Source organism: Ahaetulla prasina, chromosome 11 (assembly GCF_028640845.1).
Source record: "Ahaetulla prasina isolate Xishuangbanna chromosome 11, ASM2864084v1, whole genome shotgun sequence".
Classification (NCBI taxonomy): domain Eukaryota; kingdom Metazoa; phylum Chordata; class Lepidosauria; order Squamata; family Colubridae; genus Ahaetulla; species Ahaetulla prasina.
The window spans coordinates 15,329,976-15,357,758 of NC_080549.1; the positions used below are offsets into that span (position 1 = coordinate 15,329,976).

The 27,783-nt window shown below is 44.0% G+C and overlaps 1 protein-coding gene across 1 annotated transcript in view; it reads right to left on the reverse strand.

Annotated features, from left to right (window-relative positions):
• DACH2 (dachshund family transcription factor 2) overlaps positions 1-27,783 on the reverse strand; it is a 371,548-nt gene that overhangs the window by 73,025 nt on the left and 270,740 nt on the right. The window contains exon 5 of the mRNA XM_058154632.1: positions 8,646-8,801. Within this exon, the coding sequence (XP_058010615.1) occupies positions 8,646-8,801 (156 nt within the window). The remainder of the gene's footprint in view (positions 1-8,645; positions 8,802-27,783) is intronic.

The window sequence follows — 27,783 nt, forward strand, 5'->3', positions numbered from 1 at the left end:
TGATGGCGAACCTATGGCATGTATGCCACAGTCGGCAAGCATAGCCATATTGGTGGGCCTGCAAGCATAGCCCTAGCTCAGCTCCAGTGCTAAGTGCCAGCCAACTGATGTTTGGGCCTTCCGGGCCCACCAGAAGTCTGGAAACAGGCCAGGTAGGTGAGGAAGGCCATTTTCGCCCTCCCCAGGCTCCAAGAAAGCCTCTAGAGCAGGGGTAGTCAACCTTTTTATACCTACCACCCACTTTTGTATCTCTGTTAGTAGTAAAATTTTCTAACCGCCCACTGATTCCACAGTAATGCACTGTGTATCATCATCTGCGCATGCCTCTTGCACATTGCTACCAGCTCTGCTTGTCTGTTACAGCTGGGTGGTGTGGGGGGAGATGCGCGAGCTATTCTGGGATGAGGCTCTTTTGTTTGCGGTCGCACTATAGCGCCATTTAGTTTCACTTACGTAACGTGAATTAAACTTATGCGCGGGCGATACAAATAGTATATTTTCAGAAATTTAAATTGTCTCGGGAAATGTTATGAAAATCTAATGAAAATGTTTTAAAATAATGCTATGAAATTTTTTTAAAAAGTCAATTAAATTAAAAAAAAGGAAAGTGCTTCAGTAGTGGACAAAACCCCTACCGCCCACCATGAAAGCTGGAACGCCCACTAGTGGACGGTAGGGACCAGGTTGACTACCACTGCTCTAGAGCCTGAGGAGGACGATTGTGTGCCAAAAGTGGGGGGACCATGGGGGGGTCGCGTGTGAATTATGAATTGAATTGAATTATGGGTGTGGGCATGCACGCACATGACCCCCCCCTGTGCTCCCCCCGCTTTTGGCACATGACAGCAAACAGGTTAGCCATCACTGAAATATACCATCTCCATTAAAGTTCATCGGGCCCTCTGGAAGCCACCAATTCACCAATCCACACGTCCACAAGGAAAGCGTGGAAAGAAAACATATGCAACTCATGAATGGTTTTATTTATTTTGAATCTACCTTTCTTACTTTTCATAAATAGGTCAAGGTGCCAAACAGATATACCACCAGACTTGAAGTTTTGGGCTTAAGACAACTTAGAACTACGCCACCTTTGGTCTGACCTAAGCATAGTACACAAAATTATCTGCTACAACGTCCTACCTGTCAAGGACTTCAGCTTCAACCGCAACAATACACGAGCACACAATAGATACGAACTTAAGGTAAACCGCTCCAAACGCGTTTGCAGAAAATACGACTTCAGCAACAGAGTGGTCAACGCCTGGAATGCACTACCTGACTCTGTAGTTTCTTCCTCAAACCCCCAAAACTTTAAACTTAGATTGTTTACTGTTGACCTCACCCCATTCCTAAGAGGTCTGTAAGGGGCGTGCATAAGCACACTTATGTCTCTACCGTCCCTGTCCTTCTGTCCCCATTTATTTGTATCCATTTCATGTATTCATAAACATGTTTATACTTATATCTGTTAACTAATACATGCTTGACAAATAAAATAAAAAATAAATATAAATAAACGTAACTCCTATTTCCTCTTCCTAATATGCCCACATCAGCAACCCTCTGAAGTGGTTGGGCTGAGAGAGAGTGACTGGCCCAAAGTCCTTGAGTGGCCGAGACTGCTAAGACAGTCTGTTATTAACAGCAGCTGCTTGCAATTACTGCAGGTTCTAGTCCCACCAGGCCCAAGGTTGACTCAGCCTTCCATCCTTTATAAGGTAGGTAAAATGAGGACCCAGATTGTTGGGGTCAATAAGTTGACTTTGTATATAATTTGTATATACAAATGAATGAAGACTATTGCTTGACATAGTATAAGCCGCCCTGAATCTTTGGAGAAGGGCGGGATATAAATGCAAATAATAATAAAAAAGTCACTCACTCAGTTTTCTTATCTTGGCTTGACTAGAACTCACAGTCTCCTGGTGATTGGCCCAAAGTCCTTGAGTGGCGAGACTGCTAAGACAGTCTGTTATTAACAGCAGCTGCTTGCAATTACTGCAGGTTCTAGTCCCACCAGGCCCAAGGTTGATTCAGCCTTCCATCCTTTATAAGGTAGGTAAAATGAGGACCCAGATTGTTGGGGCAATAAGTTGACTTTGTATATAATATACAAATGAATGAAGACTATTGCTTAACATAGTGTAAACCGCCCTGAGTCTTGGAGAAGGGCAGGATATAAATGCAAATAATAATAATAATAATAATAATAATAATAATAAAAAAGTCACTCACTCAGTTTTCTTATCTTGGCTTGACTAGAACTCTCCATATCCTGGTCACTAGCCTGAATTTGCCCAACCAGCTTTCATAACTAAAGCAGGACTAGAACTCTCCATATCCTGGTCACTAGCCTGAATTTGCCCAACCAGCTTTCATAACTAAAGCAGGACTAGAACTCTCCATATCCTGGTCACTAGCCTGAATTTGCCCAACCAGCTTTCATAACTAAAGCAGGACTAGAACTCACAGTCTCCTGGTGTTATTTACAACATGGGAATTTAAGAAAACTGCAAATCAGAGCAGGAAGAATACCCACCAACCAGGGCACGTTTATTTCTCAATGGAAAACCATGAAAATCAGTGTTTACGGGTGCTGTTGACATAAAAGCATTTTCTATACGTTCGACAATTCAGACTTTCTTAGTAATTTTTCAACAATCCAGGCAGAGTGGTTAGATTTTTTTTGGGGGGGGGGGCTGGGGTAGGAGGGTGAGCTGCAGATAAAATGTAGAGACTAACAGATCTGAGTCATCGTCTGTCATCTAACGCAATCGGTTGGATACATTTTCTATTGTGATGTCTCTGTTGCATCACAAGTTGCAATCAGTCATGGTTGAACTGTATTGTACTGAACTAAGCTACCCCAGGCTCAGGGGTGAAATCCAGCAGGTTCTGACAGGTTCTGGAGAACTGGTAGCGGAAATTTTGAGTAGTTCGGAGAACCGGCAAATACCACCTCTGGTTGACCCCAGGAGTGGGGAGGGAATGGGGATTTTGCAGTATCCTTCCCCTGGAGTGGGGTGGGAATGGGGATTTTGTAGTATCCTTCCCCAGGAGTGGGGAGGGAATGGGGATTTTGCAGTATCCTTCCCCTGGAGTGGGGTGGGAATGGGGATTTTGCAGTATCCTTCCCCTGGAGTGGGGTGGGAATTTATTTATTATTTTATTTATTTATTTTATTAAATTTTTATACCGCCCTTCTCCCGAAGGACTCAGGGCGGTGTACAGCCAAAGTAAAAACAAAGATATATACAGTTTAAAACAACAATTAAAAAGAGCAAATTTTAAAGGCCGATTATTAAAATTTAAATTAAAAAGTTAAAAAATATTAAAACCCCAATTAAAATACATCACTAAATTATGCCAGTCCCGCTTTAATGAATAAATATGTTTTGAGCTCACGACGGAAGGTCCAAGATCGGGCACTTGACGAGACCGGGGAAGTTCATTCCAGGCGTCACTGCCCCCACAGAGAAGGCCCTACTCCTGGGGCCGCCAGCCGACACTGTTTGGCGGACGGCACCCTGAGGAGACCCTCTGTGCGAGCGCACGGGTCGGTGGGAGGCAAAGGTAACAGCAGGCGGTCTCGTAAGTACCGGGTCCTAAGCCATGGGCGCTTTAAAGATAGTTACCAAAATCTTGAAGCGCACCGAAGACCACAGGAAGCCAGTGCAAGCTACGGAGCAGCGATGTCACGTGGGAGCCACGAGCGCCTTCCGTTACTACTCGCGCAGCCGCATTCTGGACTAACTGCAGCCTCCGGGTGCACCTCAAGGGCAGCCCCATGTAGAGAGCATTGCAATAATCCAGCCTAGACGTAACCAGAGCGTGAGTGACCGTGCATAAGGCATCCCGATCAAGGAAGGGACGCAACTGGCGAACCAGGCGAACCTGGTAAAAGGCCCTCCTGGCGACGGCCGCCAGGTGTTCATCAAAAGACAGCCGTCCGTCCAGGAGGACACCCAAGTTGCGAACCGCCTCCTTTGGGGCCACTAACTCGCCCCCAACAGTCAGCTGCGGATGCAGCTGACTGTACCCGGATGCCGGCATCCACAGCCACTCCGTCTTGGAGGGATTGAGCTTGAGTCTGTTTCTCCCCATCCAGACCCGTACAGCTTCCAGGCACCGGGACAGCACTTCGACCGCTTCGTTGGGGTGGTCCGGGGTGGAAAAGTACAGCTGAGTATCATCAGCGTACAGATGATAACTCACCCCGAAACCACTGATGACCTCACCCAGCGGCTTCATATAGATGTTGAACAGGGTGGGCGAGAGAATCGACCCCCGAGGCACCCCACAAGTGAGGCGCCTCGGGGGCGACCTCTGCCCCCCTGTCAACACCGTCTGCGACCGGTCAGAGAGATAGGAGGAGAACCACCGATAAACGGTGCCCCCCACTCCCAATCCCTCCAACCGGCGCAGCAGGATACCATGGTCGATGGTATCGAAAGCCGCTGAGAGATCTAATAGGACCAAGGCAGAGGAGCAACCCCTGTCCCTGGCCCTCCAGAGGTCATCCACCAACGCGACCAAAGCCGTCTCCGTGCTATAACCGGGTCGGAAGCCGGACTGGAACGGGTCCAGATAGACAGTTTCCTCCAGGTGCCGGGGGAGCTGCCATGCAACCACACTCTCAACAACCTTCGCCACAAAGCGAAGGTTGGAGACTGGACGATAATTACTCAAAATAGCTGGGTCCAGGGAAGGCTTCTTGAGGAGAGGTCTCACCACCGCCTCCTTCAAGGCGGCGGGGAAAACCCCTTCCATCAAAGAAGCATTTATAATCCCCTGGAGCCAGCCTCGTGTCACTTCCTGAGCAGCCAGCACTAACCAGGAAGGGCACGGGTCCAGTAAACATGTATTTGTATCCATTTCATGTATTCATAAACATGTTTATACTTATATCTGTTAACTAATACATGCTTGACAAATAAAATAAAAAATAAATATAAATAAACGTAACTCCTATTTCCTCTTCCTAATATGCCCACATCAGCAACCCTCTGAAGTGGTTGGGCTGAGAGAGAGTGACTGGCCCAAAGTCACCTAGTTGGCTTATATGCCTAAAGTAGGACTAGAAATCACAGTCTCCTGGTGATTGGCCCAAAGTCCTTGAGTGGCGCAGACTGCTAAGACAGTCTGTTATTAACAGCAGCTGCTTGCAATTACTGCAGGTTCTAGTCCCACCAGGCCCAAGGTTGACTCAGCCTTCCATCCTTTATAAGGTAGGTAAAATGAGGACCCAGATTGTTGGGGGCAATAAGTTGACTTTGTATATAATATACAAATGAATGAAGACTATTGCTTGACATAGTGTAAACCGCCCTGAGTCTTCGGAGAAGGGCAGGATATAAATGCAAATAATAATAATAATAAAAAAAAAGTCACTCACTCGGTTTTCTTATCTTGGCTTGACTAGAACTCTCCATATCCTGGTCACTAGCCTGAATTTGCCCAACCAGCTTTCATAACTAAAGCAGGACTAGAACTCACGGTCTCCTGGTTTCTAGCCTTGCGCCTTAATCACTAGACCAGGGGTGTCAAACTCAAGGCCCCCAGGCCAAATCCGGCCTGCAGGGTGCTTAGATCTGGCCAGCGGGGTCGCCCTGGAAATAGTGCCCCCCCCGGCCAAGCTCTGTTTTCGCTGGCAGAGGGCTAGCAAAACAAACTAAAAAGAAAAGAAAAGGAGAAATGTTTCCCCTTTTGCATTTGAGCATCCAAGAATGGAGAGGAAAGGAGAAAGGGAAAGAGGAAAGTCAAAGAAAAAGAAGGAAAGATGGGAAGAAAGTAAGGAAGTTAAAATAAGGAAAGAGGGGGAGGAAAAGAAAGGAGAAGGAAAGGGAAGGAAAAAGAAGGGAGGGAGGGAGGGAGGGAGGCAGGCAGGCAGGCAGGAAGATTATAATGTAAGGGAAGGTCTGAGGGAAGTCCTGCCTTAGCACTTGGCCACCACAGGTGCCCTCGACACAAGTGACATTGAGCTGGCCACGCCCATCCTGGCCATGCCCCCCCAATCCTCCCCCAAGGTCAAACACAACCCTGATGCAGCCCTCAATGAAATCCAGTTTGACACCCCACACTAGAATATACTCTTCCATTTGCAGCTTTCTTCACATGCTGTGTTTAATGTGGGGCAATCAATAGTTCTGCCTCCCCTAATAGGTGAAAAAATATAGTGCTCAGGTTAACTTGGGCACCACAATTCCGTAAGTCGCTCTTCCTTTTCTTGCCAGTGAAATAAGAAATGGCAAAAGCTAAAGAGGGCAGGGTCGTGGAGGCTCAGGGGCTAGGACATTGAGCTTGTCGATCGAAAGGTCGGCAGCTCAGCGGTTTGAATCCCTAGTGCTGCCATGTAACGGGGTGAGCTCCCGTTACTTGTCCCAGCTTCTGCCAACCTAGCAGTTTCGAAAGCACATAAAAATGCAAGTAGAAAATAGGGACCGCCTTTGGTCTGATCTAAGCGTAGTACACAAAATTATCTACCACAATGTCCTACCTGTCAACGACTACTTCAGCTTCAACCGCAACAATACACGAGCACACAATAGATACGAACTTAAGGTAAACCGCTCCAAACGCGTTTGCAGAAAATACGACTTCAGCAACAGAGTGATCAACGCCTGGAATGCACTACCTGACTCTGTGGTTTCTTCCTCAAACCCCCAAAACTCTAACCTTAGACTGTTTACTGTTGACCTCACCCCATTCCTAAGAGGTCTATAAGGGGCGTGCATAAGCACACTTATGTCTCTACCGTCCCTGTCCTTCTGTCCCCATTTATTTGTATCCATTTCATGTATTCATAAACATGTTTATACTTATATCTGTTAACTAATACATGCTTGACAAATAAAATAAAAAATAAATATAAATAAACGTAACTCCTATTTCCTCTTCCTAATATGCCCACATCAGCAACCCTCTGAAGTGGTTGGGCTGAGAGAGAGTGACTGGCCCAAAGTCACCTAGTTGGCTTATATGCCTAAAGTAGGACTAGAAATCACAGTCTCCTGGTGATTGGCCCAAAGTCCTTGAGTGGCGCAGACTGCTAAGACAGTCTGTTATTAACAGCAGCTGCTTGCAATTACTGCAGGTTCTAGTCCCACCAGGCCCAAGGTTGATTCAGCCTTCCATCCTTTATAAGGTAGGTAAAATGAGGACCCAGATTGTTGGGGGCAATAAGTTGACTTTGTATATAATATACAAATGGATGAAGACTATTGCTTAACACAGTGTAAGCCGCCCTGAGTCTTCGGAGAAGGGCGGGATATAAATGCAAATAATAATAATAATAATAAAAAAAGTCACTCACTCAGTTTTCTTATCTTGGCTTGACTAGAACTCTCCATATCCTGGTCACTAGCCTGAATTTGCCCAACCAGCTTTCATAACTAAAGCAGGACTAGAACTCACAGTCTCCTGGTTTCTAGCCTTGCGCCTTAATCACTAGACCAGGGGTGTCAAACTCAAGGCCCCCAGGCCAAATCCGGCCTGCAGGGTGCTTAGATCTGGCCAGCGGGGTCGCCCTGGAAACAGTGCCACACCCCCCCCCCCGGCCAAGCTCTGTTTTCGCTGGCAGAGGGCTAGCAAAACAAACTAAAAAGAAAAGAAAAGGAGAAATGTTTCCCCTTTTGCATTTGTGCATCCAAGAATGGACAGGAAAGGAGAAAGGGAAAGAGGAAAGTCAAAGAAAAAGAAGGAAAGATGGGAAGAAAGTAAGGAAGTTAAAATAAGGAAAGAGGGGGAGGAAAAGAAAGGAGAAGGAAAGGGAAGGAAAAAGAAGGGAGGGAGGGAGGGAGGCAGGCAGGCAGGCAGGCAGATTATAATGTAAGGGAAGGTCTGAGGGAAGTCCTGCCTTAGCACTTGGCCACCACAGGTGCCCTCGACACAAGTGACATTGAGCTGGCCACGCCCATCCTGGCCATGCCCCCCCAATCCTCCCCCAAGGTCAAACACAACCCTGATGCAGCCCTCAATGAAATCCAGTTTGACACCCCACACTAGAATATACTCTTCCATTTGCAGCTTTCTTCACATGCTGTGTTTAATGTGGGGCAATCAATAGTTCTGCCTCCCCTAATAGGTGAAAAAATAGAGTGCTCGGGTTAACTTGGGCACCACAATTCCGTAAGTCGCTCTTCCTTTTCTTGCCAGTGAAATAAGAAATGGCAAAAGCTAAAGAGGGCAGGGTCGTGGAGGCTCAGGGGCTAGGACATTGAGCTTGTCGATCGAAAGGTCGGCAGCTCAGCGGTTTGAATCCCTAGTGCTGCCATGTAACGGGGTGAGCTCCCGTTACTTGTCCCAGCTTCTGCCAACCTAGCAGTTTCGAAAGCACATAAAAATGCAAGTAGAAAAAATAGGGACCACCTTTGGTGGGAAGGTAACAGCGTTCCGTGCGCTTTTGGCGTTGAGTCATGCTGGCCACATGACCACGGAGACGTCTCCGGACAACGCTGGCTCTTTGGCTTTGAAACGGAGATGAGCACCGCCCCCTAGAGTCGGGAACGACTAGCACGTATGTGCGAGGGGAACCTCTACCTTTACCTTTAAAGAGGGTATCTCCCTCCGCTTAACAGCAAGGCCGGCCCTGGAACATTTCTGAACATGCCAAGATGCTGGAATGTTTGTGTTTGCATACGTACTGTTTGTGAGCAGATGGTTCTGCTGCAGAGGACTAAGTGGGTGAGCGCTCCCCAAATTGGCCTGCCCTGACAGTGTTGCGTGGCTAATCCCATGATGAGATCCTGTCGGGATCGGCGACTGAAGCTTCTCTTTATCCCATGAGGATTCACTTCCACCTAAAAAAAAACAAAAAACAGCTCACAGAACATTGATTGTTCCCCTCTTTTAAAGATAACTTGTCAAACCTGCCACAACTTATACCTCTAAATAGAAACAATCCCCGGCTCCATTTGTTGAGAAAGGTATTGTTGTGTCTTGTGACTTGGAAAGTGAGGGGGAAGGGCCATCAGGACTTACCTCGGGAGCACCGGCTTCCCTGGCTCAGCTCCAGGAGCCAGAGGCAGGCTAGGTGGAGGAGATAACGAGGCCTCCGTCCCCTGACTTTTTCCTCCCCCAGGCCACGCCTCCAGACCCAGCTGATGGCAGTCAGGCCTGGTTTCGTAGGCAGGAGAGGCGGGAACAACAGAAGCAGGGGTGGGGCAGGCCTAGAAAGTGCTGAGTCATGGAGCCACACTCCACAGGATATAAAATCAGCGAGGGCTGCTATGCCTCTTCGTAGCAGGCAAATCAACTGCTTAACTAGAGCTGAAGTACTGTTTGTTCCTGGGTGACACATCAGCATCAAAGGAGATAACAGAGTCACTTGGCATACGCTCGCTAGTTTGCTGCCAGAGCTGATAGTGCTGGCTAATTAAGCCATCGCTCGGACGGAGGCGAGGGGGGACAGAACAGGTATAGTTTATTAGAGATTAAGTGTACTGCAGCATTACAAAGTCAGAACTGAGAATTGTGCGCCCAAATTCCTAAGTTCAATGTTTCCTTCCCTTAGCTGTCTCTCATTGCTCATTTTCATGTAACTAATCAGGTTCAGGCAAAATGTTTTCATAACGGTCAGTCTATGTGTGGTTTGGTATGCAGCTCCCTCTTTCTCTGAAGGCAAATGAGGTCCAGGCAGAAGAAGAACATCATGGCTTTGAAACCTTAAGGGAGTGGTTTGGACAAAACTGAGCAGCACTTTTTCATGCAGATGTTGACAAAAATAGGATTGCCAACGTGATCGCCAATGTCCGATGACGGATATGGCAGAAAAAGAGGAGGAGGAGGAGGAGGAGGAGGAGGAGGAGGAGAAGGAGAAGGAGAAGGAGAAGGAGGAGAAGAAGAAGGGCCGGTTTAGCTCTGCCTGGTAAGGCCTGTTATTAAGAACACAAAGCCTGCAATTACTGCAGGTTCGAGCCCGGCCCAAGGTTGACTCAGCCTTCCATCCTTTATAAGGTAGGTAAAATGAGGACCCAGATTGTTGGGGGGGCAATAAGTTGACTTTGTAAATATATACAAATAGAATGAGACTATTGCCCTATACATTGTAAGCTGCCCTGAGTCTTCGGAGAAGGGCGGGGTATAAATGTAAACAAAAAAACAAAAAAAAAAAAAGAAGGAGAAGGAGAAGGAGAAGGAGAAGGAGAAGGAGAAGGAAAAGGAGAAGAAAAGGAGGAAGTAGTAGTAGTAGTAGTAGTCCGGTCACCATGGGTCCAGCCAAAAGAACAATCTGGCTCTAAACAGCTAGCCCTAGTACATACCTATCAGGAGCCCTGGTTTGAAGTATCTTTCAAGTGTAATTAATTTGCAAACCTTCTCATTGGCTGAAAAGAGCCCGCTGTGTTATTTACAACATGGGAATTTAAGAAAAACTGCAAATCAGAGCAGGGAAGAATACCCACCAACCAGGGCACGTTTATTTCTCAATGGAAAACCATGAAAATCAGTAAGCGCATGGGTGCTGTTGACATAAAAGCATTTTCTATACGTTCAACAATTCAGACTTTCTTAGTAATTTTTCAACAATCCAGGCAGAGTGGTTAGATTTGGGGGGGGGGGCTGGGGTAGGAGGGTGAGCTGCAGATAAAATGTAGAGACTAACAGATCTGAGTCATCGTCTGTCATCTAACGCAATCGGTTGGATACATTTTCTATTGTAATGTCTCTGTTGCATCACAAGTTGCAATCAGTCATGGTTGAACTGTATTGTACTGAACTAAGCTACCCCAGGCTCAGGGGTGAAATCCAGCAGGTTCTGACAGGTTCTGGAGAACTGGTAGTGGAAATTTTGAGTAGTTCGGAGAACCGGCAAATACCACCTCTGGTTGACCCCAGGAGTGGGGAGGGAATGGGGATTTTGCAGTATCCTTCCCCTGGAGTGGGGTGGGAATGGGGATTTTGTAGTATCCTTCCCCAGGAGTGGGGAGGGAATGGGGATTTTGCAGTATCCTTCCCCTGGAGTGGGGTGGGAATGGGGATTTTGCAGTATCCTTCCCCTGGAGTGGGGTGGGAATGGGGATTTTGCAGTATCCTTCCTCTGCCACGCCCACCAAGCCATGCCCACAGAACTGGTAGTAAAAAAGTTTGAATTTCACCACTGCCAGGGCTAGGCTCCCAGAACAGACTAAACCCTGAATCATGGTTTATATATCACCAATGAATGGTTCTGCAGTGTACTTTAAGCCAAAGAAAAATAAATCTTATTAACATTTGATGCAACATATGAACTCCGCCAATATCTATAAATAATCTCTATATAAGGCCAGTATATACAATCCTTATTGACATTCTGATGTTGGCCTATGACTTTTATAAAGATTGATTTGATTTACAAACTATCCCGGAAGAAAATTCACTCTCTCCCTTCAACCTGGCCAACTCTTCACAACACTCTTCTCTTGATGTAAAAATAAGCAAGAACCAAACACTGCTTCATCTTAACTACATTCTAAACCAGTATTTCTCAACCTGGACAACTTTGGCTTGGCGTAGCATCAGGGGTGGGATTCAGCCGGTTCGCAATGGTTCGGGTGTACCAGATGCTAATTTTACATCTAGTTTGCCGAACCGGTAGTTGCAAGGACTGGATGCCCCACCGCCATGGTGCAGGAGGCTGAATAGGCCACACCCACCATGGCCATACCCATCCAGCAACCAGGCAGAGAACCGGTTGCTAAAATTTTTGAATTCTACCCCTGCATAGCATAACTGGCTAGGGAATTCTGGGAACTGAAGTTCATGCGTCTTCAAATTGCCAAGGTTGAGATGTTCTGGTTTAAACCCAATCCCATTTTTTGGGGGGGACATATAAATCAAATCACTCTTAGGAGATTTTTACTCTAAGAAATGTCTTTCTCTCTTTTTGCTCCTTCCATTATTTTGTGAAGTGGTAAAAGGGACACAGTGGCTTAGTGGGTAGGAGACGCTCATCTTGTCGATTGAAAGGTCGGCAGTTCAGCAGTTCGAATCCCTAGTGCTGTGTAATGGTGTGAGCTTCCATTACTTGACCCAGCTTCTGCCAGCCTATCAGTTCGAAAGCTTGTAAAAAATGCAAGTAGAAAAAATAGGGACCACCTTTGGTGGGAAAGGAACAGCGTTCCGTGCGCCTTTGGCATTGAGTCATGCCGGCCACATGACCACGGAGACGTCTTCGGGCAGCGCTGGCTATTTGGTTTTGAAATGGAGATGAGCATCGCCCCCTAGAGTCGGGAATGACTAGCACATATGTGCGAGGGGAACCTTTACCTTTAAAAGGAAGGTACGGTTGAGAGAATCTGTCTGGATTATTGACAATGCCAGGAATTCATTAACTAGATTTCCAATTAGAATCCATAATATTTCATTGACATGTAAGAGAGAGTGGCAGGGGGATAAATGTATCTTAATTGAAGATAACAGCAGAGAAGCATTCTACATTCTTTATGATGAACACTTGGCTAATAAATGTGATTCATGTTATCAAACAGTAAAATCCGAAAGATCAATGACGGAGCCAAAAAGGGGAAATGCTCCATCATTTTTATGCTCACAGCCGAGCGATGAATTATCTTTACTAGTGCAAATGTGTAATTTGCAAAAACGATGAGCTTTGCATAGGCAAAGAAAGATGCGTTTATGCCAAGTTAAATTATATCATATGTTCTAATATAATGTGGCGTAATTGCAGTGGAGTTCAATGGTACGGCTGCATTTGTGTCAGCTGGGCCGTCATAAATTCCACACATTTTACAAGGATGACCTCAAATCCATATTGACTGAAAGGGGGTGCAATTCAGACCTTGTCTCCAGATATATATCTTCGAGAAATGACAGCGTTCCAGAATGTAGAGCTGAAACAGGTCACAACAGTACCAAGCAGCTCTGAAAATGTAGAAGCTGATTTGCTTGGAAACTTGTTTTCTTTAACAGTTTAATTCCCACATTTGGGTGTGGGAGGGCTAACCTTCTCCTCATTTCAGTAAAAAGAAAATACTCCCCAAATATAAAAGATATGTCCTAAGACAGTATTGCTTCATGCAGTGCAGTATCTAAATCAGTGTTTGCCAATAGTTGTAATGTCATAATGTCAACCCAGTGTTGAAATCTAAATTTCTTTCCTACCGGTTCTGTGGGCGTGGCTTGGTGGGCAGTCATGTGACTGGGTGGGCGTGGCTATGTGACTGGGGGATCAAAAGACGGAAACTCACTAACAATCTCCTGCTGGAGCAGGGTTGGGCTAGATGACCTCCGAGTCCCTTCCAGCCCTGGATTATCCTCTGAAGCTGCGTCTTGTAGTCCTTCCTTCCCTCCCTCTTTCTTTCTTTCCTCCCTCTTTCTTTCTTTCTTTCTTTCTTTCTTTCTTTCTTTTCTTCTTTCTTTCATTCTTCCTTCTTCCTTCCTCCCTCCCTCTTTCTTTCTCTCTCTCCCTCTCTCTTTCTCAAATGAACCCCCCCACCTCCCGATTTTTTGCCCTCACTCCCCATTTTTTGCCTAGCAGGTTTCAGCTTTTTTACCTTTAAAAAAATGCTTTTAAAAGTAAAAAAAAAAAGCCTCTGATGTCAAAGCCTTGTTTTAACCCTTTAAAAGCATTTTTTTTTACAATCTCTTCGGCTGAATACTTTTAAATACTTTTAAAAGTTAAAAAAAGAAGAGGCTCCGACGATCGCATGGCTCAGCTGGACATGGGGGGGGGCAGGGATATTTGCTACTGGTTCTCCGAACCACCCGCCGCCATTGCTACCGGATCTGCTGATCTGGTCCGAACCGGGAGCATTTCATGTCTGTGTCAACCCTGAAGCTGAGCTGACCAGAGTCATGTTGGAGCTTCAGTGTTGCCACACTGGAGCTAAGGGAAAAGGGAGGGGAGGTTAGAGATAGATGGGTTTGTGTAGCCAAAATAAAATACTTTTTCTTGAGAACCAAGGATGTTCTCACACCTGGACTGTGGAAGGAGGTGTGAGGTCACCAGACAACCAGACGGCGTTTTGATTGGACCATGTGACTGACGGTTTGGGGAAAACTTCCTCTTTTAATTAGGTGAAAATTGCGGGAACCTTCAGAGTTAGTTTTCACCAGGTCTGTGCCAATATGATATATCCAGTAAAACTATTCTTTGAGGAATTCACCTGCCTCAGAGTTTTGCTTGCTATGGGTCTATTACTTGGAACCCTGGCAGGTAACTTTTAAGAGGGTGGTCTTCAGTTCCCAGAATTGTCATCAATGGCCAGGTTGCCTGTGAAATTCTGGGATTTGAGGTCCACACACCTAGAAATTGCTAAGATTGGGAGACAGTGTTCTAGATGTCAGTTTTGGAAGGCAATTTTCTTTTTGCTTCTTAACTGCCACATATTTTAGCTGGGGAAGTTGGGAGGGGGTTGTTGTTGGAGTGGCAGAAAATTAGTCATAACAACATTCCGTATTCAAGGACATCCTGCATCTGATGGAGACTGCCTAAAGATTGTATCCAATTGAGTGTGAAGAGTTGATAGGACAATGTGATGAACTTGTGGGTGTGGGGCAGGGCTGAGAACTGTCAACTGGGTGTGGAAAACCTGGAAGCTTTCAGTTTCGGGTTCTCCCAGCTGTGCCAACATGATATCTCTAATAAATTGGAACTTTGAGGAACCTCAAGCCCCAGAGCCTTATTTCTTTGGGGGTGTTCCTTGGAACCCTGACATTAGATACATGTCCTGAGACTTTTAAAGATGCGCTTTCAAGTGAAAATCCTTTGGATTTCCGCTTGAATTTTGTACACCCTCATATGGAAAGCCAGTTTGGTCTAGTGGTTTAAGGCACCAGGCTAGAAAGTGGGAGACTGCGAGTTCTAGTCTTGCCTTAGCCATGAAAGCTGGTTGGGCCAGGCACTCTCTCTCTCAGCCCAACCCACCTCACAGGGTTGTTCTGGGAATAACAGGAGAAGGAAGATATGTTATACTGTATATGTTCTCTGCCTTGAGTTATTAGTAAAAATAACCAAGGTGGGATACAAACAAGGGAGGGAGGGAAGGCAGCTTCATCTGGAGCCCCCTTCCTCCACCAAAGCCACCGTAAATGGGTGTCACAACCAGAAAGGTTCAGTACCAACATGATTCTAACCACCTGTACGAAGTGCCGGCTTGTCTCCCCACCAAAGTGGTACCTATTTCTCTGCTTGCATAAAACATGCTCTTTCAAACTGGTAGTGAGCAGAAGCTGAGGCTAGTGACAGGAGCTCACCCTGCCACCAGTGCTAGGACTCGAACTGCCAGGGCAAAGACCATCTCTCCAGCATCATGAAGCCACCGAGCCTCTGTCTGCAGACTGAGACCAGGTTCATAGGTCACATCATCTCTGCAAAGCAACATGGCACATCCATTGTCATTTGCCCTCTCTTATGGACGCTCGTGATTGTAAGAATAATTGCAGCCTCTGACAATCTTGTACCGGTACATTAGATGTTCTTTTCTTCTACATGTAAAACTACTTTCCATCCCCCAGTAACTCTGAGAATACAGAGAATTCAGTGTGAGAATGCAATAAACCACTTGGTGTTACATATTTACTGGCTTCACCAGGGAGATGGCAAGACGCTTCAGCATGTAAAACACTTTCCACCTAGTCATTAATTCTGGTTCCCCCCCAAAAGTGGGATCATGGTTATTTGACACCAACATGTTATTTTGTAATTATATCCTACTTCCTGAATGTTTTTTCCCCTACCTAAAAAATGTTAGCTAGATGCTGCACACACAGTCAACACCAAACAGGGTGTGTTATCGCTTTCCTACATGAGTAGATACTGTATTTTTCGGAGTATAAGATGCTCTGGAGTATAAGACGTACCTTAGTTTTTGGGGAGGAAAATAGGGGGGGAAAAAACTCTGCCTCTGCCTACCAGGTATTCATCTGGCTAGCGTCCTTAGCCTGGTCAGCTTCAGCACATTAGTTCGCTGGTTGTGAGTGTGTGCGGAAGCGGCGATGTGTGGTGATGTGTTTCGGCGATCCCTGCAGCCTTGAACGGCTCTCAAACGGAGCGTTTGGAGGCTGAAAACGTGAGGTGCGGAGCCCAAAAACGCAAGCCATTGTCTGTGGCAATCTCTGCAGCCAGGAAGAGGACACGCGGAGACCGAAGGGTGGGGGCTGGCGGGTGGGCGGAGCTACATAAGACACACCCACATTTTCAGCCTCTTTTAGTGGGGGGAAAAAGCGCGTCTTATACTCCGAAAAATACGGTAAATGGAAAATTGCATTCCATTTTGTGGAATGTGACAATTTTTTCTTTCCATCTCTTCTGCTGAACTTGGCTGTGTCAGAAGCAACTGGGAGAGCTCAAGAGATTCATCCACGTTGCAATTTTATTAATATTTTTTTTTCTCGGTTATGAAAACTTTTCTTGGGTGGGCAAAGAGCATAAATATTCCCCCCTGCTCACATATTACAAGGCCTTTGGGCAAGAGATCCTTCAGGGGTATAACGGGGAAGAAAAAAGCCTATATTGAAGCATAATGTCCAAACAAATTATTTACACTTAGATATTTTCCTCCCATCTTTTTTATCTTAGGCAGCAAATATTTTATACAAATGGCAGGATGACAGCCGGAATCAAAAGAGGAGGCCTGAAACGTTAACCATTTCAGATATGTCGATGATATCCCTTTGCTAGCTGAAAATAAAGACGTCTTAGAAGAGCTTAGAATGAAATTAAAAATAAAAATAAGCTTGTATTAAATATGAGTGCTAAAGAGAGGTGAAATCTAGCAGGTTCTGGTGAACCATCAGCGGAAATTTTGAGTAGTTTGAAGAACCGGCAAATACCACCTCTGGCTGGCCCCGGAGTGGGGTGGGAATGGCGATTTTGCAATATCCTTCCCCCAGGAGTGAGGAGGGAATGGGGATTTTGCAGTATCCTTCCCCTGCAATGCCCACCAAGCCACACCAAGCCCAAGCCACGCCCACAGAACCGGTAGTTAAAAAAAAACTGAATTTCACCACTGGTGCTAAGTATTAAGAAGACAAAGATAGTTTTAATCAGTGTTAAATGGTGTTTCCCGCCCCCCTCTAGGTCCAAGTACAAAGAGAATATTGGAAAGCCAATCCCATCAAGGAAAGCCATAAGAAAGACACAAAGGCTAAGGACATTCCCATCAAATAAGACGATGCCTAGGCAGGGGGTTGCACTAGTCCAGGGGTCTCCAACCTTGGCAACTTTAAGCCTGGTGGACTTCAACTCCCAGAATTCCCCAGCCAGCAAAGAGGTAGACGTCCAAGCTAGATGGTGGGGTTAAACACGTCATCAGTTTGGAATCATTGCATTGGCTAAGAGATCCAAGTCCAACCCCCACCCTTGAATTCCATTGGCTCTTATCTAGCACCAATTTAGCTTTGATTGTTAGTTGGCCAGATTCTTGTGTATAGGTAACAACAATAAACTCTCTTGTGCTTCGAACTCTACGAATGCTCCTGGTTATTTGCTCCTGATAAGAGGTAATGGAAAATGGCCTGATCCCAGAGTTGTGATTTTGAACAACAAGACTTGACTGTCCAAACACAGGTAGCATTTTTGGGAACTACCCTTTATATCTGACAACTAAATAAGGAAAGATGAGAGACTCAGCAGGGTAACGGCCCAACGTGCGGGACAAGTGTGCCACATCCCCCTCTGTCTTAACATCTACCAAAGGTTGAGGAGAAGCACAGATGTTTTAAATGGATTCATGACCAAGACAAACTTGGTGCTGAAACATTTTGCCTGTCAAGATGAATCAGTTTTCATGGCTGGGTAGAAGACAGAGAAAGAACAAACAAACAAACAAGCATGTTTTTAATCATAATTAACACCACTACAGGTCCGCATCATTTACTAAACAGTAGATGCAATGCGTAAATTAAGATGATGATCCATCTCTGGACTCGTTCCAGAGAATGTCTGCTTGATAGATGCTGAGGAAGGAAAACAAGGCGCTATGTTGGACAGAGCAGAGATGGTGCCTGTTCTATTTCACGGAATCCTAGAGCCGAAAGGATCCTTTGAGAGCATCCATACCACCCCGTTCTGTGCTGGAATCTGAATCTAAGCCTCTCAGGTTTTTCTGTTTGAATAAGATAAAGTAAAGGTAAAGGTTCCCCTCGCACATATGTTCTAGTCGTTGCCGACTCAAGGGGGTGGTGCTCATCTCCGTTTCAAACCCGAAGAGCCAACGCTGTCTGAAGACGTCTCTGTGGTCATGTGGCCGGCATGACTCAACGCCAAAGGCGCATGGAACGCTGTTACCTTCCCACTGAAGGTGGTCCCTATTTTTTCTACTTGCATTTTTACATTTTTACGTTTTACATTTCGAAACTGCTAGGTTGGCAGAAGCTGGGACAAGTAATGGGAGCTCACCCCGTTACACGACAGCACTAGGGATTCGAACCACTGAGCTGCCAACCTTTCAATCGACAAGCTCAACGTCCTAGCCCCTGAGCCACTCAACGTCCTAGCCCCTGTGTCTGTTTGAATACATCCAGTTATATACAAACCATTAAATGCATCTAATATCCTAATCAAGGAACTACCAAGAAAAGAACCCCATCATCACTAACTACGGTATACGGACAGCAAACCCTACACTCCTTTGTACTGCTGATGTTACCAAGTTGGGTAATGAGACATCTGCAAGCAAACAACCAACTTTAGAAAGCACCAAGGACTATGAACTCTGCAGGGGATGTACCATGAGGTTCTATCCACTTAAGGAGGCTATAAACCACCTTTTATATAAGAGTATAATAAGAGTATAATAGGGACGTGGTGGCTCAGTAGCTAAGATGCTGAGCTTGTCAATCGAAAGATCGGCAGTTCGGCGGTTCAAATCCCTACTGCCACGTAATGGGGTGAACTCTCATTACTTGTCCCAGCTTCTGCCAACCTAGCAGTTTGAAAGCAGGTAAAAAATGCAAGTAGAAAAATAGGGACCACCTTTGGTGAGAAGGGAACAATGTTCCGTGCGCCTCTGGCGTTGAGTCATGCCGGCCACATGACCATGGAGATGTCTTCGGACAGCGCTGGCTCTTCAGCTTTGAAACAGAGATGAGTACCGCCCTCTAGAGTCAGGAACAACTAGCACGTATGTGTGAGGGGAACCTTTACCTTTACCTATAATAAATGCTAGCTATTAATGATGTTGATATGTCAACCAGCTTAATTTTTTTTTTGATGGCATGTGTTAGGTTAATGCCTACAGTGAAATATACAGTTTGCCAAAATGTTTGGAAGAGTCATCTTTTATGCTTAGAGAAACGGTTGGGTGAATTCAATTAGATGTGTTGTGCATGTGTTTTGTGTATGGAGCATTTTGAATATACTCATGTTCTATCCAGGAGAACATGTTAATATTCACCAATCAGGGATGAGAGTTGCTTTTCGCCATTCTCAGTTGTATTACATGAAAGGCATGGTCTGATCACTCACATACAAACACATATATGTATGTATGTGTCTCTCTGTGAGATTATATGATACTTAAGTGATCCGGGTATACCTGCAGACCGAAAGCCAACTCTTTCAAAGAAATCACTGCATGTATAAGTCAGTCAATGATTTTATGGACTTTATTTTTTTGTTCCTCAATGCCACTCTCTTGACATTTTTAAACATAAATTAAACTACAAATCCTGAACCCGCTATCAAGCCAACTCTCAGTTTAATCCAGCCAGCCCCTTGGACATTAGCTTCTTAATTAATATGAGGAAAGAATTCCCTTTATAACAATTTATGCCAGTGTTTCCATTCGGTTTACTGAATTCTCAGAGTTAACGGGGATGCAAAATGGTTTTACATGCAGAAGAAAAGAACATCTAATGCACAATGTTGTCAGAGGCTGCAATTATTCTTACAATCACGGGCATCCATCGAGAGGGCAAATGACAATAAATGTGCCATGTTGCTTTGCAGAGATGATGTGACTTATGCACCTGTCTAAGGGGGACGCGGTGGCTCGGTGGCTAAGACGCTGAGCTTGTCGATCGAAAAGTCGGCAGTTCAGCGGTTTGAATCCTTCCTGCCGCGTAAAGGGGCGAACTCCCGTTACTTGTCCCAGCTTCTGCCAACCTAGTAGTTCGAAAGCACGTAAAAAATGCAAGTAGAAAAATAGGGGCCACCTTTGGTGGGAAGGTAACAGCGTTCTTTGAGCCTTTGGCGTTTAGTCATGTTGGCCATATGACCACAGAGATATCTTCAAATAGTGCTGGCTCTTCGGCTTTGAAACAGAGATGAGCATCGCCCCCTAGAGTCAGGAACAACTAGTACATATCAAATACCACATTTGATTGGAAAACTTTTCATCTGGCAGCTAGAGTGGGAGATAGCTGGTAGGACAGTAATTTTGTCAACTTTCTAAAGGCACTTTGGGGTATCTCTCAGGAAAGGATTTCTTGCTAAAGGATTAGGGCAGTGGTAGTCAACCTGGTCCCTACCACCCACTAGTAGGCGTTCCAGCTTTCATGGTGGGCAGTAGGGGTTTTGTCTGATACTGAAGCACTTTCCTTTTTTTTTAATTTAATTGACTTTTTAAAAAAAATTCATAGCATTATTTAAAAACATTTTCATTAGGTTTTCATAAAATTCCCTGTGACAATTTAAATTTCTGAAAATATACTATTTGTATTGCCCACGCATAAGTTTAGTTCACGTTACGTAAGTGGCGCTATAGTGCGACCGCAAACAAAAGAGCCTCGTCCCAGAATAGCTCGCGCATCTCCCCCCACATCGCCCAGGTGTAACAGACAAGCAGAGCTGGTAGCTGGCACCCCCCCACCAACCCCAATCCACAATGCGCGAGAGGCATGCGCAGATAATGATATATGGCGCATTACTGTGGAATCGGTGGGCGGTTAGAAAATTTTACTACCAACAGAGATACAAAAGTGGGTGGTAGGTATAAAAAGGTTGACTACCCCTGGATTAGGGGATCACCATCTAGATTTATCTCTTAAAACTGGTTCTTTCTATTTATAGAAAGAAAGTCTGCAACATACAAAAACTACTTTAAGTTCAATCAATTGACATTGTTTTCTCCTTTGGTTTCAGATTCATTCTATCTATCTATTTATTTATTTTTTTTAAAAAGGTGAGATGTCTCTAAATGAAATTCACACTGTCCACTACATCTATCTGCATCTGACATTTGATTTGTGGCTATACATTTCTGGGAGAGAAAAGAATTGAATTCTCTTGCTGAACACAATAATAATGTCAGTGTCCTTGCACAGAAAATTCTCAAACGCTGGTGTATGCATGTCATTTGTGTTATATGAAATACACAATGCTTTCCTTCCTTCCTTCCTTCCTTCCTTCCTTCCTTCCTTCCTTCCTTCCTTCCTTCCTTCCTTCCTTCCTTCCTTCCTTCTCTCCCTCCCTCCCTCCCATCCTTCCCTTTCCTTCTTCAATTCCCTTCCCTCCTTTTTTTAAATTATGTTACATAATGTTGCTTTATTTTTATATTTCATACAGCCAGAAAATCTGAGATTAAATTTGAGCTTCTTTTTCGGTAACACTGTATTGCAAACGAGGGCATGCAAAACCTTTGCCGGACCAATTCTCGAATACAGCTCGTCTGCCTAGAATTCACATTGTATATCGGACATTAATACGATTGATTGAGTCCAGAGATATTTCACAAGAAGTGTATTCCACTCCTCTACTCACAATAGAATCCCTTAGGCCACCAGGCTTGAAATTTTGGGCTTGGACAATTTGGAACTGCGCCCCCTGCAGTCTGATCTAAGCATAGTACACAAAATTGTCTGCTACAATGTCTTACCTGTCAACGACTTCTTCAGCTTTAACCTCGATAATACCTGGGCAAATGATCGATACAAACTCAAGGTAAACTGCTCCAAACTCGATTGTAGAAAATACGACTTCAGCAACTGAGTGGTCAATGCCTGGAACGCTCCATCCGACTCCATTGTTACATCCTCAAACCAGTGGTGGGTTGCCCCCGGTTCGGACCGGTTCTATAGAACCGGTAGTAAATCTGGCGGGAGGCTCCACCCACTGACCCAAACGTCATCAAAACTTTTCCATGCATGCGCAGAAGCTTCACCGCGCGCGGGCAGGATGCGAACTGGTAGTAAAGGTAAGTAGAACCCACCCCTGCCTCAAACCATCAAAGTGCCAACCTTAAACCGTCTACCGTGGACCTCATCCCATTTCTAAGAGATCCGTAAAAAGGGGGCGTGCATAAGCGCATCAGCATGCCTACCGTCCCTGTCCTACTGTCCCTATTTATCTGTATTTACTTCCTTTGTTCATGTCCATGTTCATATTTATACCTATCTTGTACATGTTTTATAAATAAAATAAAAATAAATAATAAAATAAAAATAAATATACTACTAAGCAAAGGAAAACTCTCATTTCTGAATGATGAATGCAAAAATACGAAGGCTGCATTTCAGAAGCATTGTGACTTCTGCCATCTAGGAGGTCTAGCCATAATCCTAGGGGTCTCCTTGTCTCCTTCTTAACAGCCCTCTGCCTGATAGCTTTGAGACCAAGAATACTTTTAAAATACGAAGACTGATTTGTTTTTAAGTTGCTGTACTGACACAGTGTTTTTACTGCTGGAAGATGCCCAACTGTTTTAACAGCTGCTTTGCTTTTCGAGACGTTGTAATTCTCATTTTATTACATTTGTTTTAACTTATTGGTGGCCTCGAGGTTGTTCAAAGGCAAACAAACTCCAGTATATTTGTGAGGAGGCTCCTAAGACCTCATCGCATCACCAGGTTTACATTCCACAAATTTCCTGAAGTTACATCAAGGCAGAACATTATGGCAGGAACCTTCACATACAAGAGGAAAAAACAGAGGGACGTAATTGATGCCCTTCAGTTGTTTTGGCCTACAACTCTCACCATCCCATGTCAGTGGCCATGTTGGCTTGGGATAACGGAATTAATGCTGGAGGGTAGCAAGATGGCTTTATCTTATTTAGGAACATTGATTCCCGACAATTATGAACTCTGCTTCGCATGGCCTTTCCACTTCTAAATTTCCAATGGATTTGGTCGTTGTGAGCTAACTCTGCAGATACTTGTAATTAATTTGTTCCAGGTGGCATGATGAGTACCAAACAGATTTTTCCCGTAAGGAATAATGTAGGGAGTCACAAGGCAACTGACACCGACCTGTTCTAGCTGGTGTGACAAGTACTAAACAAATGATGAGTAGCGGGATAAAATTTTCAAGTCAAACTGCATTGACGTTAAGAGTATGAATGTTCATAGACTGGAATAGACATGGCAACAGGTCAGCCAATGGGGACTGTTCGGATAGACATGGCAACAGGTCAGCCAATGGGGACTGTTCAGATAGACATGATAACAGGTCGTCCAATGGGGACTGTTCAGATAGACATGGCGACAGGTCAGCCAATGGGGACTGTTTGGTAACTGGAACAGAGTATTTGTATGGGGCCATAAAAGACAGTTTGGAGTCTGGGCGTGGCTTAGACTTGCTGAACTGTATATAAGAATTCGTTTGGCCTCTGTAACTTTGCAGCCTCTGTACAATACATTAGCCTCTGTAGCTCCCTACTCTGTAATGACTTGCTTCAATGAATATTGCTTCTGTGTTCCTGATATTGTAAGCTGAATTCTGCTGTATGGTATTGTATATAAAGAAGTTTCTAATGCACTGCACTCTAACCACTACGCCACCACGGCTCATAAATGAACTGTTGTAAGACTTCCCGTATCCCTGAATCTGGACGCTGACAAAAACAGCATCTCCTTCCTATCCTCTTAAGTATACTGTTACTCATCCAGAGCTATTAATAGCCTTGTCCTTCATAAAGTTGTCTACTCTTCTTTGAAAGATGTCCAGGTTAATGGCTATTTTAAGTCTTGTAGCGGTGAAAGATACATTTTAATGGTTACCCATAAAACGAAACCTAATTCAATAAAGGAAACTACGGGCAAAAGAATGACAACGATCAAACTTTTCAGCAAATGTCTAGAAAATAAAAACAAATATACTACTAAGCAAAGGAAAACTCTCATTTCTGAATGATGAATGCAAAAATACGAAGGCTGCATTTCAGAAGCATTGTGACTTCTGCCATCTAGGAGGTCTAGCCATAATCCTAGGGGTCTCCTTGTCTCCTTCTTAACAGCCCTCTGCCTGATAGCTTTGAGACCAAGAATACTTTTAAAATACGAAGACTGATTTGTTTTTAAGTTGCTGTACTGACACAGTGTTTTTACTGCTGGAAGATGCCCAACTGTTTTAACAGCTGCTTTGCTTTTCGAGACGTTGTAATTCTCATTTTATTACATTTGTTTTAACTTATTGGTGGCCTCGAGGTTGTTCAAAGGCAAACAAACTCCAGTATATTTGTGAGGAGGCTCCTAAGACCTCATCGCATCACCAGGTTTACATTCCACAAATTTCCTGAAGTTACATCAAGGCAGAACATTATGGCAGGAACCTTCACATACAAGAGGAAAAAACAGAGGGACGTAATTGATGCCCTTCAGTTGTTTTGGCCTACAACTCTCACCATCCCATGTCAGTGGCCATGTTGGCTTGGGATAACGGAATTAATGCTGGAGGGTAGCAAGATGGCTTTATCTTATTTAGGAACATTGATTCCCGACAATTATGAACTCTGCTTCGCATGGCCTTTCCACTTCTAAATTTCCAATGGATTTGGTCGTTGTGAGCTAACTCTGCAGATACTCGTAATTAATGTGTTCCAGGTGGCATGATGAGTACCAAACAGATTTTTCCCGTAAGGAATAATGTAGGGAGTCACAAGGCAACTGACACCGACCTGTTCTAGCTGGTGTGACAAGTACTAAACAAATGATGAGTAGCGGAATAAAATTTTCAAGTCAAACTGCATTGACGTTAAGAGTATGAATGTTCATAGACTGGAATAGACACGGTAACAGGTCAGCCAATGGGGACTGTTCGGATAGACATGGCAACAGGTCATCCAATGGGGACTGTTCAGATAGACATGATAACAGGTCAGCCAATAGGGACTGTTTGGATAGACATGGCAACAGGTCAGCCAATGGGGACTGTTTGGTAACTGGAACATAGTATTTGTCTGTATGGAGCCATAAGAGACAGTTTGGAGTCTGGGCGTGGCTTAGACTTGCTGAACTGTATATAAGAATTGGTTTGGCCTCTGTAACTTTGCAGCCTCTGTACAATACATTAGCCTCTGTAGCTCCCTACTCTGTAATGACTTGCTTCAATGAATATTGCTTCTGTGTTCCTGATATTGTAAGCTGAATTCTGCTGTATGGTATTGTATATAAAGAAGTTTCTAATGCACTGCACTCTAACCACTACGCCACCACGGCTCATAAATGAACTGTTGTAAGACTTCCCGTATCCCTGAATCTGGACACTGACAAAAACAGCATCTCCTTCCTATCCTCTTAAGTATACTGTTACTCATCCAGAGCTATTAATAGCCTTGTCCTTCATAAAGTTGTCTACTCTTCTTTGAAAGATGTCCAGGTTAATGGCTATTTTAAGTCTTGTAGCGGTGAAAGATACATTTTAATGGTTACCCATAAAACGAAACCTAATTCAATAAAGGAAACTACAGGCAAAAGAATGACAACAATCAAACTTTTCAGCAAATGTCTAGAAAATAAAAATAAAGGATTGGGGAAGCTTTCAGAAGTAAGTGTGTGTGTATGTGTGTGTCTATATAAACAGGAAATAGTTCTTTTCACAGCCCGAAAGTTCAGTAGTTGGAATAATAAAATAAATCAGAGTATAAATATAAATGGTAGATGCAGATCAATATAGCAGTGTCTTCTGTTTGCTTGTTTTTGTTTTTTTATATAATCCTTAGTAAAAATACAGAAGATGAGAAGGTTGCTCTTTTAAATGTTTGCTACAAAAAATAGGACTGATTTTAAAACACTTGATAAAGCCTTGGTAAGACCACACTTGGAATATTGCATCCAATATTGGCTGTCATGATATTAAAAAGATGTTGAGACTCTAGAAAGAGTGTAGAGAAGAGCAACCAAGATGATTAGGGGACTGGAGGCTAAAACATATGAAGAACGGTTGCAGGAACTGGGTGTGTTTAGTTTAATGAAAAGAAGGACTAGGGGAAACATGACAGCAATGTTCCAATATCTCAGGGGCTGCCCCAAAGAAGAGGGAGTCAAGCCATTCTCCAAAGCACCTGAGGGTAGAACCAGAAGCAATGGGTGGAAACGAATCAAGGAGAGAAGCCACTTAGAACTAAGGACAAATTTCTTGATAGTGAGAACAATTAATCAGTGGAACAAGTTGCCTCCAGAAGTTGTAGGTGCTCCAACACGGTAGGTTTTAAAGAAGAGATTGGACAACCATTTCTCTGAAATGATATAGGGTCTCCTGCCTGGAAACGGGGTTGGACTAGAAGACCTCCAAGGTCCCTTCCAACTCTGTTATTCTGTATTCTGACTTTTCAATGAATGATAACTGAAAACTAACAGCAACTTGTAGTGGTTGCCTAAAATACACCTGATCATTTGAAGGACAAGACAGTTTGAAAAAAGAAGGGGTAAAGATGACTAAAAGCCCATGAATTAGAACTGCAGAAAAAAAACAATTACTACCAACCTGCCTTCCATTGAGGACTTATATACTGCATGAGTCAAAAAAAGGGCTGTGAAAATATCTACAGACCCCTCACATCCTGGACATAAATCGTTTCAACTCCTACCCTCAAAACGATGCTATAGAGCACTGCACAGCAGAACAACTAGACACAAGAACAGTTTTTTCCCAAACACCATCACTCTGCTAAACGAATAATTTCCACAACACTGTCAAACTATTCACTAAGTCTGCATTACTATTACTATTAGTCTTCTCATCGTTCCTGTCACCCATCTCCTCCCACTTATGACTCTATGACTGTAACTTGTTGCTATATCCTTACGATTTATATTTCCTAGTATGATTTGATTGCTTATTTGTATCCTATGACTATCGTTAAGTCTTGAATCTTATGATTCTTAACGAAGATCTTTTCTTTTTATGTACACTGAGAGCATATTTACCAAAGACAAATTCCTTGTGTGTCCAATCACACTTGGCCAATAAAGAATTCCTATTCTATTCTATGAAGAAATTTCTCCAAAAATCTAGTTGTCTTTTAAAATGAAAACACAAATATGAACGAGCTATCAAAAGACCCCTCACATTTGATGATTTGCTTTTTATATTCACATTAACAGGATGCAATATTGTACATTCCAAGTAAGCCACAAAAATAACATATTAAAAATGGAGAACTCCAGTGAAGGCCGTCTGCTGGTCTATTTCCAAAAAGTTATCAACTGCCTCAGCAGATGTAATTACTGCTCGGCTCTGCCAAGCCTTTGAAGTATGCCCATTAATTCAGCAATTCCCAGTCTGTCCATCAGTCAGTCATACTTAAAAAATATGTCCATCACGACTTAGGTGTGGTAATCTGTTGATAATTGTATAATAAATAGATAAGGGGGTGGGGGTGGGGAGAAGCACCCAGATTTTCTCCAACTTTGTGAAAACTAATCCTAACTTTGAGTGAGAAAAATTAGGGCTGGGATGGTCGACTAACTTAAATGAACTAGAACAGTGCTAAAGCCAAAATGTTTAATTTAGATTTTTACTAATGATTTACCTTGCGAAGGATCGGAAGCAACAATCTGTAAACTGTGGGGTACATATGGCTATCAAGACCCCCCCATTTTTTATTTTTGTCGACTTTTAAGGCCGCACTGCCCAAATTTGCATTGAAGAATCAATGTATATGGACATCTCTGCCACTTTTT